The 13,450-nt window shown below is 41.8% G+C and overlaps 1 protein-coding gene across 1 annotated transcript in view; it reads left to right on the top strand.

Annotated features, from left to right (window-relative positions):
• SLC7A4 (solute carrier family 7 member 4) overlaps positions 1-969 on the top strand; it is a 44,386-nt gene extending 43,417 nt beyond the window's left edge. Inside the window, exon 5 of the mRNA XM_075831030.1 lies at positions 557-969. Within this exon, the coding sequence (XP_075687145.1) occupies positions 557-753 (197 nt within the window). The 3' untranslated portion in view covers positions 754-969. The remainder of the gene's footprint in view (positions 1-556) is intronic.
• Positions 970-13,450: the final 12,481 nt, after the last annotated feature.

Here is a 13,450-nt window from a genome sequence, read left to right as displayed (position 1 = left end):
TGACAGGGTTCCATTGTTTTGATGGAATCAATAGCGCAGTGGACTGAGCTATTGGTTCCGTCAAGAACAACGGAACACTGTCACAATAGTGACAGTCGGAAACCATTAGCTAGGTTTCCGACACCATTGATCTCAATGGTGAGGGAAACGGAAGCTTAGGTTTCCGTTTGCCTTTCCGTTGAGGTGTTAACCTGACCAAACCGCTCAGCGGAAGGGCAACGGTGATGTGAACAGGCCCTTACAATGCACCGGACCATCGGCAATCGGCTGATTGCCTCACCATCTACTTTATGAGACAACCCTTTAAAATTATCCTCTCCCCTCACTTTTTTTTTTCTTCTGTTCAGCTGTTTTTGGTTTGTTTTTTTAGTTATAACTGTTTTCTCCCTATGTTTTTTTTTTTTGGACTGGTAACCAGAAATGCAGCCATTACAGCTCCTAAAGTACTTGCTACCTATTTTTTTCTAAACTCCAGAATGGTGACCCTGCCTAGTAATGCAGCGATACAGTAACAAGTATTGCATAATATCAATTATATCTTGTTTTTTTTTTCCAGGTCTTATTGTGTATTTTGGTTATGGCATCTGGCACAGTAAAGAGAATTTGCGTGGTCCAAAAGGTCATGGAGTTACTGCACGTTATGTAGTATTTCCAAGCAGCAGCCTCGAAGAAACTGTCCAACAGATCCAACCAAATCTGCAAGACACCATGGGAAGAGCTGAGATTTCGGATGAAGAAATCCATAAGAGATGATAGTTAGAGCTGTAAGTTAGGGCTTAAGGCTATGTTCACACTGACATTTCTCGATCCATTCTCCCCTCTTCTGTCATTGATGTAGGGGTATGTTGAAAAGACTGGAATGGATGACCGAGTGGGGAGGATGAAATACTGGTTTATTATGGAAAGTTGCACTGCCTTGGAAGCAACTGCCCTATTCGGCCCCATGCACACGAACGTAAAAACGCCCGTAATTACGGGCCCATAGACTTCTATTGGCCACGGGTACCTTCCCGTTTGCTTATGGGAAGGTGCCCGGGCCATTGAAAAATATGGAACATGTCCTATTTCAGGCCGTAATTACGGCAGGGGTAGGACCATAGAAGTCTATGGGGCTCCCGTAATTACGGGTGGCTACGTGTGTGCACCCGTAATCGCGGGTGCGTTGCTAGGCGACGTCAGGGGATAGTCACTGTCCAGGGTGCTGAAAGAGTTAACTGATAGGCAGTAACTCTTTCAGCACCCAGGACAGTGACTACCGCTGGAGTTAATAGTATTAAAAGTTAACTTACCCAGAACTCCCTGCTTCTTCCTCCAGTCCGGCCTCCTGGGATGACGTTTCATCCCATGTGACTTCTGCAGCGGTCACATGGACTGCCGCGTCATCCAGGGAGGTCGGATTGGATGTCAAAAGAGGGACGCGTCACCAAGACAACGGCCGTGGTACGTATGAACTTTTTACTTTCAATCGCTGCGGAAACTCTGCCCCAAAGGGCTGCCCCTTCTCTCTATTCAGCACTGATAGAGAGAAGGGGCTGCTGATTAGTGCAGAGAAAACGGGTCCGTAAATACAGGTGGAATACTGATGACAACAGACCCGTATTTACGGGCACGGGTCCGTAAATACTTGTGGAATACGTGTGACAAAGGACCTGTATTTACACCAGTATTTACGGGACGAAAAAAATACGTTCGTCTGCCTTACTCTGTAACTACTTATTTATTTCTAAAATAACAAGGCGTCTATTTGGTCAATATTTTATCATTTTCCCCTCCAGTCTCATCTATTCATTTTTTCTTGAGGATAGATGGCAGCAGAAGGGCGAAAAGCATGAATAGTGTCAATCCTTATGTTGTACCTTTTCCTTCACAAGAAAGATTTGCCATTTGCAATGAAATATTGGGAAATCACATGAAATATTTATACAATATCACAAGTGCAGAATAGGTCACCTTTACTTTGAGCAGACCACACTATTCTGTAGTAACAGGTATTGGAGCTGAAAAAGTTGCCAGCAAATTCTTAGTACATTAACTTGTCATATTTTAAATAACCAATATATCTGAATGGCCCACAGTATTACTATTATTATGTGGAACATCATTCCTATCCCCAATGATTTACATATAGTAACAACCAATTTGTTGTCCGTGTTTTCATTGAATACATAAGTGTATACAATAAGTAAAATTTAAAGACCTATCTATATATTTTCTATTGTATGTATTGGGATGCAAACAGTTGTCACAAGCACAGTATCCCAAAACTTTGATAAAAGCATTTTTGTTCCAATGTACAGATGTAGCCAAGTTTATCCTGACTCCGATAACTTTGCTGTAGCGTGATATCACACGAAAAAAAGCCATTGAAAAAGTTAAGTTAAAGTTTCTTGCCACTGTGTATTTAATGCGTTAAGTCAAGATATACAGATGTAGCCATCTTTATTAAAAATGAAACAACTGGTTTATTATCTTATCCGTTATCAAGTCTTGTCCTATGATACAGTAAAATAAAACTTCTCTAGTGAAAAGAGAATGTAATAACTATCACTCAGGTCTGTGAAGATTTGTGACTAACGAATGTCCAATAATAGACTGTTATAAAACAGACAAAAGCTCCACACCAGGTATCTTCTCATAGACCATGCCCTATTCAGACGTGTTATTAGCAGTCTCTGGCTCGTCTTGGCTTCAAGCTGTGACATCTTGAGAAATGTCTCCATGTACAGTGATGAAATTGGGTTCTGAAACGCTTCTTTTTGCTTTTTCTATTTACTTTTTTGTTTGAGTCTATTTTACAAGTTTGACATTTCAGAGATGTCAACAGGCAAAATCGTTGGTGTGTCTCTCATTGGCAAGTGACTGCTTTGTGAGTGTGGCAGAGATGTCGCATCAATTTGAGACTCGATAGACTTGTCTTAAGTTTCAAATTTGGGGAAAATCCCTCTGAAAACTTTTGGGTCTCCTAGGATTACAAAATGACCATTAACAAACAGTTGACAATGCAAATTCCTCATGATCATGTGCATTCTGCCCATTATATGGTCTGCAATATAGAACAGTATTGTAGGGAGCGAAGTACTGCGTGTTGTGCCGTATCTCGTGCATTACGCTAAAAGCCCCTAAACCTCGACCTGATATACATCTTGTGGAGCATGCTGCATATTTCTACATAAAACAATTTGTATATATCACTGCATTTTTATACGATGGTATGCATGGCCTCATCAGCATGTATACAGGGGCAAAGACACTAGCACTGGTATATGTGGTCAAATTATTAGCACAAGCAAGTTACTAGAAATAACAGCCGAATAATCCGTTTGTACATGTGGGGTGGCACATATAATAACGTTTCAGATTTTGGTTTGGTTATTTGTGTATTAGAATTTAGTTACTTGGATTCGAATGATGACAGTGTGCAAAGTGTGACATAATCCTCATTATAGTCAGTTTTATGGAGCGGAACAAAACGTTTCAGCAGACCTGTATGGGATTGATGTATTGGAGGTTCACGGAGTGTGTAGCTGCCCATTACCCGTTAGCTTGGGTGTAATTATTGGATAAGTGCTTTCTTTTACCACCAAAAATGTAACATTTCCATGGGTTTTCCAAGTCTCCATAAAAAAACTTTGTAAACGCATTAGTCTGAAGCACTTTTAATAAAAAGGTTGGTGTTTTTTCTTTTTACCCTTTTTCGGTGCTTCTGGTTTTGGGGCATGGCGTTCTGTACATTCAGAGACTGAATAGGAAGAAAAGGATTATGGGAAGCATGTACGGGACATCACACCACCTTAGATTTTCAATTTAGAAATATGAATGATAGAAGTTTCGGCAAACCTCTTTAAACTCTAAGAAAAATGATGAAGTCCTCCCCACTCTAGAGATGTAAGGGTATGTGTACACAGTGCAGATTTTGCATTCATTTTTAAAGTCAAAACCAGATTTTGATCCAGGGGAGCAGACCTATAAGGCCTTCTTTTATATATTTCTTCTGTTTAGGTTCAGTTTCTGGTTCTGGCTTGAAAATGACTGGCAATATCTGCTCTCTAAGAACAAGGCCTTACACACCATCACCAAATGTGAGCGCTGGCACCTGACTGGTCATGCCAATAATCTGTCCCTTTTTGCTTTCCAGTGACAACTGATTATTGCATTTCAGCTTCCCTTGACACAACCATTGTAATTTCTGCACATCCCCCAGCTTTCCCGTCCTTGTATGCACTATTGTTGCTCTAGCTTCAGGCTATTCTCCTTTTCCTAAACCTGTTCCAGCAGCCTTGATCATATGGTGTGCCCCTAGTCTTTTTTTTTTATGCTTTATTCTATTATGTAAATTTAGCACTCCCAGCTTGGCTTGGCAGTTCTGGCGTGTGTGCTCCTTTTTTTTTTTTTTTTTACTTGTCAATAGTTTATATAAAGAAGTTAAACCTATTTTCTCCAGTATGTTAAGTAAAAGCCTCAGATTTTCTTATAGGATTTTATTGACCCTATTTTTATATTTTACAAAATCCTATAATTTTTTATTTTTTTTTATGGCGTGCTTCATCCACCTATTTACTTGTGATTTAGTAGAACCCCAACTTCACTTTACATTTACTGTAATTTTTCACAAATTGGTTGAGCGCCCTTCCATAATGGACGCTATATTTAAGTTAAGCCTCACTGAATTTTCTATGGCAACATATGACTTAATACGAATATAGAATACAAACTAAATGAGAGAAATCTTTGCTGTGATACTACATGTTAGATTGTAGCAGAATGAGGCGATGTACTTTTGATCATTTGGATTGACTGTGCAGTATAGGAAAAAAAAAAAAAGCTGCCAACAAGCAGCCCTAATGCTGTGGATCATATCATGTATTTTTGTGGACAGCTTATCTTATTAACACATTGATACCTGATGTACATTAACACATCCGAATAGGCTGATCAACAAAATACCCACGAACATCAGATTTTTCCGCAGTGAATCCACAGCACAAAGCATTCAAACAGAATGAGAATGCGGCGGATGTGAAAATTCACAGCAATACTTGTTTTTTTGGGTGTGGAAAATGTTCTGCAGCAGGTGGGTGAGACTTGATCAGATCTCATCTACGCGGCTGGTGCTGTAATCCGCTGCAGGTTTTCAGTTCACAAGTAGGAAATCCGCAGCATGTTTTGATTTACATCCTGAAAATGTTCACCGGCATGTGTATGAGATTCGTTCAAAACTGCAGCGTTTCCGTCCCGTGTGAATCCAGTCTTACGGTGTTATGTATGTGTGTACTGAAAGCGGTTACCAGAGTGGAGCTCTCAGGAAACTGTGCTGTATGGATGAGAGTAAACAAGTACACACCCAAACCAGGCCTCCTTCCCACACAGATTGTATTTTAGCGTTTAAGAATGCATGTAAAAATGCCTGCAGTTTTTGGTGGTTCTATTTTTTTGAGGGCCCATTTTTTCCTGGTGTTTTTTCCTGGTGGTTTTGAAGTTCGATTGAGAAGCCTATGGAGAAAAACACGTGGAAAAACTACCATAGTTAGAGCAGACTGCGTTTTGATAAAAATGTCCCTGACCCAAAAATTCTACAAAAAACACCAGTACCCAAAACAGTTTCCAGGCTTTCTAATTTCACTATATACTTTAGGGTATGTGCACACACACTAATTACGTCCGTAATTGACGGACGTATTTCGGCCGCAAGTCCCGGACCGAACTCAGTGCAGGGAGCCGGGCTCCTAGCATCATAGTTATGTACGATGCTAGGAGTCCCTGCCTCTCTGCAGGACAACTGTCCCGTACTGTAATCATGTTTTCAGTACGGGACAGTAGTTCCACGGAGAGGCAGGGGCTCCTAGCATCGTACATAACTATGATGCTAGGAGCCCGGCTCTCTGCACTGTGTTCGGTCCGGGACTTGCGGCCGAAATACGTCCGTCAATTACGGACGTAATTAGTGTGTGTGCACATACCCTTAAACTAACATCTGACTGGAGCGTTTTAGCCCAAAAAAAGTGCAAAAGTTCACCACCGAAAACACTGCAAAGCGCTGTGTGTGAAGTCGGCCTTACAAAAATTTGCAGTGATCCCTTTAAGCCCTATTTATAATAAATGTGATCGGAGTTTTAAGACCTTTCGCTGAGCTTCACTTTTTAGAATAAAGGCCTAAAAAATATAATGCAAGTTGTGAATGGGATATAAAGTAAAGCAGTACACAGCAAAACTGCATCTACTACCACAATCATGGCGGCTTTCTCTCCAAGAAACAGCTCTAGCAAAAACGTGGAACACTCTTTTACACAAAGAATATGTACAGTTTTTACGCATTACATAAAAAATGAGAAACCATACACTTTAACTTCAGACAAGCTAATCTAAACGGACAAATCCCACATAGTAATCCCTTCTTGCGATCTGCTGTTTGCCTCTTTTCTGCACATACAATGTGATATCACAGTACAGCACATGATGCAGTGCGCTTCTAGCTGGCATCCGGTGAGCTCTGATCATGTGATTTTAACCCAAAGTTAATTATATGGCCGTTAAATTGTATTATCAGTGCTTATGGCGACTACAAAACAAATCTTGTATTTTTGTATCAATGTATTTTATCATTCTTTGGAAGAAAAGTGCTAACTCCAAATGTCTTTACCAATGATTTAGACTTTTGTATAGTTTTACAGTGTATTTATTTCATAATGAAAGTAGCTAATAAATGTTTAGAGATGTAAAGTCTCTTGTTGGCCTCTTATTTCTTAACCATTTACAGACCAATTAATATTAACAAAGAGGTGCAGACATCTTGACACACTGGGGAGAAATATATTAAATGGGAAGGGAGACGTGAAGCAGTTGCCAATAGCAACCATGAGATTCCAGCTTTAATTTTCCAGAGGGCCCTTCAAAAATGAGAGCTGGAATCCGGTTGGTTGCTATTGGCAACTGCTCCACATTTCCCTTGCACTATGCACTACTTTTTGATAAATCTCTCCTAATAACAAATTTCCTACTGTTTCCCTACTGTGGTAGCTGTAGCGGAACAAAGTTAGCCATTGCAACCTGCCCCCTAATCCAGGTGGTCCATAGACCCTCAGCAGCAGATGGGCCCAGCCGTAGTATGTCCACATGTAGCATGCTTTTTCTGCCACAGATTTTTCCCGCTACATCCACATGTATTGTACTGTAACTGCAGATTTTCTGTGTAGAATCTGAGGCAATTTCACCACATTTGAAAGTAGTCCAAAGTCCAAAAGCTGCCTCTGGCTGGAGGTTCAGCAGACTATGGCCCCATTCACATTTTAGCATCAATACTGGCGTATTTTTCATACCACAGTATGTCAATTCTTGCTGTGAAAAGTGGACTGAATTGCTACATTTTTCAGAGGAGAACATTGACAGAAAACGCCGCAAAATACGCACCATTTTCTGCAGTAAAAACCGCAGGAAACGGTGCATTTTTTCCGCAGCGGAATGTCTGCTACTTTCTGCGGAATTGCTGCGACATTTTCTGCAGCAATTCCATTACATGTGGACAAGCCCCTACACTGACTAAATACAGAATGCTAGATACTGAGCTTGTATTCTTTTGGTAGCACTGCTGGCCCACTATTGGGATTGCGGCCTGCAACTGATTATCAGAGCACTTCCATTGGTAAAGGGAGTGCTTTCAATAAAAACAAAAAACTACTACAAAACTTGCTAGTTATGAATTTTCCTCATATAATTGACAGCGTTTTCACTCACTTTAGGCCTCATTCACATTTCCGTGTTTGATCTGTATTGTTAATCTAGTGTTTAAAACCAAAACCGTGAATGGACCCTAAACAGAAAAAATGATGAAAACATTTCTACTTTTGCATCCACTACTGATTTTGGCAAAAAATAAAATAAAAACCCACAAAGTACTGCTAAGGATATGTTCCCCCACATAGGATACACTGCAGTTTATCTGCAACAGAAAGTCTGCAGCAGAATCAAGAAAAACGCTGCTAAATCTGTCACAGAAATCCACACCAAATATTGCGTTTTTCCTGCTCACATTGCTGCGGAAACACAGCGGTTTTACCTGTGGATTTAGTGTTAAACATTGCAAAGTATATGTGCACCTGCGGATTTGAAGCGGTTTTTACTGTGTTTCCGCTGTAAAACACGCAACGGTTGCAGAATTTAAGCTCCCCTTTGAACACTATGGGCCAAACACACCGCATCTTTGCACAGAACCCGCTGCATAAATTTACTTGCTGCGGAATTGAAAGTGGCACCGCAGAAAACTTTCCGCACGTTTTTTCTACAGCGTGGGCATGAGATTTTATAACTCTCATTCACTTTGCTGCTACTGTAAATGCTGCGGAATTTCCGCACAGAATTCCGTAGCGTTTACGCTACGTGGGAACCCAGCCTTGAATAGCAAAGTGTGAACAAGGCCTAATGTGAGTGGGATTGGCCGGAACTGTGACGGAAGCCCCTAATCGAGCCGCCAACGCAGAAGTGAACCGGGCCTAAACTGGTAAAAAAAAATAAAAAAAAATCTTGTCAATTCGTCCTTCTAAGAATATTTTTGACTATGCTAAATGTGAACAGGTTATTCCATAATAATCCAGTAGTACATGAACATTGCTTTCTATGGGAGATCACAAAATTAAAAATGTCTGAAAATACGAAGCCGTTTTCAAGGGAAAACAGCTGCTGATTTTCAGCCGTTTTTTACGGTTGTTCTTGGAGCTGTTTTTCTATAGAGTCAATAAAAAAACGGCTCCAAAAACGGCTCAAGAAGTGACATGCACTTTTTTTTTACGCGGCCGTTTTGAAAATCGCCAACGTAAAAATTGCCCCATCGGAACAGAACACCATATTTCCCATTGAAATCAATGGGCAGATGTTTGTAGGCGTTCTGCTTCCGATTTTTCAGCCATTTTTCCGGACGTTTACGGCCCGAAAAACGGCTGAAAACGCTCCGTGTGAGCATATCCTAAGTGTGTAGGATAATTGGGAAGATTAAAGAGGATAATACAACGAGTTTAGTATATGCCCGTGATATGTGTTTAGTGTAGGATGCCATCCATATATTCTGTGGATCTTTTATATCTTCCATCCTGTATGCCTCTTGTGTCACCTGAACAGATGGCACCATGGTAACAATATGCACAAGTGTAATGCAAATAAGATGAGTCCGCGGCACGATAACATTTCTGGGAATGAAAAATTAAACCTTCACATCTCATTAAACTAAGAGCTTGTTGTGATTTAAAGAGACAGGACTACAAAATGAAAGAAAGCTGGAATCAGATGGAGGACATATGAAAAATGACAGCACAAGAGGCTTGTCGATCACATGAAGTGAATACAAGTACAAATGTACAGAATGCGAGATTATGATGGATCATAGCTATCATATTATACTGATTCTCATGTATATTTTTAATAAAGCCACTCAAGGCAGTAACGATAACGTAGGAGTCAGAGGGACAGATTTACCAAGACTGGCATTTTATATGCCAGTTTTAGATTGAAGCCTGCTGGAGTAAGATGCAAGTAAGACGCCTCTAAAAAATTTTTTACGTAGCTTGGGCTGTCCGTGTGCATCAAAGGGAAATCGACACCAGTTACAAGCTGGCATAGATTTCTGGTATAATTTACTAGTTTCTGGCGTAAATTATAGTCAAGGTATGTTCACACACAAACTCAGAAACGCCTCAAAATAGCGGTTTTCAAGGGAAAGCAGCTCCTGATTTTCAGACTTATTTTATGCCACTCGCGGCTGTTTTTGGAGCGGTTTTCCATAGAGTCTATGAAAAACGGCTCCAAAAACGTCCCAAGAAAAGACAGGCACTTCTTTTTCGCGGCCGTTTTTTTTACACGCCGTTTTTCAAAATGCCCGCATAAAAAAACGGCCCATCGGAACAGAATTCCATTTTTCCCATTGCAATCAATCGGCAGATGTTTGCAGGCGTTCTGATACCGGTTTTTGGCCGTTTTCGGCCTGAAAAACGGCCGGAAATAGCCCGTGTGAACATACCCTCAATCTTTTTACTGCTCACTCCCGCTAAGCACTACCCAATGGCGGAAAGTTTGAAATTGATGAACAAATATTGCGTGCACCATATTTTCCGACTTTTTTAACGCCAGAAAACTTGACATTTTTTTTCGCCATTAGTTAGATCTTAATATTCAGGTACAAATCACTACAGATGGCTATAGATGAATCATTATTCAGACGTGGCATCATGGGGGATCTTCAATATCTAAATTGTTGTAATGTGAGGAATGGTACACTAAAGGTATGTTCACACGAGGGCGTCCGTAATGGCTGAAATTACGGGGACGTTTCAGCCTGAAAACATCCCCGTAATTTCAGCCGTAACGGCATGTGCAGGCGCTTGAGCGCCGCGTCCATTACGGACGTAATTGGCACTGCTATTCATTGAAGTCAATGAATAACGGCTCCAATTACGGCCAAAGAAGTGACAGGTCACTTCTTTGACGCGGGCGTCTATTTACATTTGACAGCGGCGCGTAAATTACGCCTCGTGTGAACAGACAAACGTCTGCCCATTGCTTTCAATGGGCAGATGTTTGTCAGCGCTATTTTCGAACGTAATTCGGGGCAAAAACGCCCGAATTACGTCCGTAATTAGTGCGTGTGAACATATCCTTAAGATTGCATACACTTTCGGAGCTGAAAGAAACAGCCTGGTATTCCTTGAGGGTATGTGCCCACGTAATGACCAAAAACGTCTGAAAATACGGAGCTGTTTTCAAGGAAAAACAACCCCTGATTTTCAGAAGTTTTTTGAGCAACTCGCGCTTTTCACAGCGTTTTTTACGTCCGTTTTTGGAGCGGTTTTCATTGGAGTCTATGAGAAAACGGCTCCAAAAATGTCCAAAGAAGTGTCCTGCACTTCTTTGACGAGGCAGTCATTTTACGCGTCGTCGTTTGACAGCTGTCAAATGACGACGCGTAAATTACAGGTCGTCTGCACAGTACGTTGGCAAACCCATTCAAATGAATGGGCAGCTGTTTGCCGACGTATTGGAGCCGTATTTTCAGGCGTAAATCGAGGCATAATACGCCTCGTTTACGCCTGAAAATAGGTCGTGTGAACCCAGCCTGATTGTGTTCCCCTCCCAAGCATTTTTGTTTCTACCCTTTATATGTACGTATGTCTGTAGAATTTATCCAAGAGCGATCAATGGTGTATTTTAATGAACAAGTTTGTTTTTTTCATTGTGTTTATACATGCTTTTATTGCGTTTTTTGTAACTGTGGCAAAAGTGAGCCATTTTTGTAAGAACCACAGCAGTTTTTGCTGCAATTATAAAAATTGCCACAACGAAATGCAACAAAATTGACACAAGTGAATACACTCCAAATGTGTAATACCTATTTCACTGGAAAAATTGCCAAAAGGCAAGGTTCACATCATGTTCGTTCTCCCGTACGTCTTTTTAGATCAAAGGGAGGATTAGCATAATAGAGTGGAGAGTTTTCACCAGATCTCCTGGATACGGTGTAAACAAAGCCTTAGGGGTGATCTGGGAAATCATTAGGTCTTGTTCACACAGTGCAGATCAAGAAGAGCAGACCTATAAAGCCTTTCTGTTATATATTTCTTCTTCTTATGTTCTGTTACTGGTTTTGGCTTAAAAAATACTTTCAAAATTTGCAGCAAATCGGCACTGTGTGAAGAAAGCCTTATAAAATGAAATAAATGAATTACCCATATATATATTGTTACATTTCTGTCCCTGTATGCGGCTGTGTAAGGGTAAGTTCTCATGCAGTGTAAATAACGAGGATTTTCTGCAACGGATTTAATTGCGGAAAATCCGCAGCATAAGGCCAGAGTCACGCGAACTAGTGCCATTTTTCACATCCGAGCTTCACCCGTGTGGGACCGGTTTTCACGGATCCCCATAGACTTGAGAAGAGGCGTAGCTGGGTTCTCCAGCACCCGGGGCAAAGATTCAGTTTCGTGCCCCCTCCCGAACCGCTTTCCCAACATTTCCTTCTCCCTCACCAGGTTTGCTTTCTCTACCAATCAATGAGATGTAATTTTTTTTTATGGAACCTTTTCTGAATTTTATGGCTATATAAAGTAATTAACATTATAATAAATTAAAATAAATAAAGAGGTCAGTGACTGACTAAAACAGATTGTATAACTGAGGCTAATGAAAATATATGGGGACATAATGAACATCTTCCTCTTGTAGATAGTGCCACACACCCCCCTTGAAGATCGTGCCATACACACCCCTGCAGATAGTGCCACCCCCCCACCCTGTACATAGCGTCATTGGGGCTTCCTAGAGGAGCCCCCGCCGTCACTGTCCATATATGGATAATGACGTCAGGGGCTTCTCCAGGAGCGGAATCCCAGGAAAGAGCGTCGGCAACGATTTGCCGGGGATACCTCCCTACTTTCAAGTATCAGAAAGAGGGACAAACGAAGCGGCACGCATAGCAACACAGTATAATCCCCGCCAGCTGCCCCCACACAGTATAATGCCCCCATAGCTGTCAACATACAGTATAATGCCCCCATACAGTATAAAGCCCACACAGATTTCCCCCATACAGTATAATGCCCACACAAGTCCTCCTATGCAGTATAATTCCCACATAGATGCCCCCATGCAGTATAATGCCCAACCAAATTCCTCCATACAGCATAATGCCCCTATAGCTACTCCACCATACAGAATAATGCCCCCATAGCTGCCCCCTACAATATAATGACCATACAGCTTAAAGCGCCCAAGGCTGCCCCATACAGCATAATGCCCCCATAGCTGCCTCCATACAGTATAATCCCCCTATAGCTGCCCCATACAGTATAATGCCCCCATAGAGTATAAGGCCGCCTTGATACCCCCATACAGTATAGTGACTCCTTAGATGCCCCTAGTGCCAGTGCCCACGCAGATAGTGCCACAGTTCCCATGTATATAGTGCCCACAGTGCCCATGTAGATCTTGACAGTGTCTTCTGTAGATAGTGCCCCTATATAGTGCCACAGTGCCCATGAAAATAGTGCTACCGTCTCTGTAGATAGCGCCATTGGAACTCCCTCTAGGAGCGGAATGCCCAGCCAGAGCATAGGCCGGGAATTCCGCTCCTAGATGCTACTGTACATTTATGGACAGTGACGTCAGGGGTTACTCCTGGAGTGGAATCCCCTGCCAGAACGTCGGCAACGGTGATTCCGTTTCAGAGGAGCCACTGAAGTCACAGTTCATATATGGACAGTGACGTCCAGGGCTTCCCTGGGCACAGTGCTTAAAGTAGCGCTGTGCCCGGGGAGTTCTCGGCGAGCGGAGAGGCTCCCTCTGCTCTGAAGCAAGGAGCTGACGGTTCATTGCTTCAGCATTAAGTTCAACTGCATCTGGGTCCTGGGGACGCAGATACAGTTGACTGCAGGACATGACCCCGGCCATCCGGGACAGCGGGAGGTATAATTCCTCT

This window comes from Rhinoderma darwinii, chromosome 1 (genome assembly GCF_050947455.1).
Source record: "Rhinoderma darwinii isolate aRhiDar2 chromosome 1, aRhiDar2.hap1, whole genome shotgun sequence".
Classification (NCBI taxonomy): Eukaryota; Metazoa; Chordata; class Amphibia; order Anura; family Rhinodermatidae; genus Rhinoderma; species Rhinoderma darwinii.
Note: the sequence above shows the minus strand (reverse complement) of the source record. Positions and strands in the feature narration are given on the sequence as shown.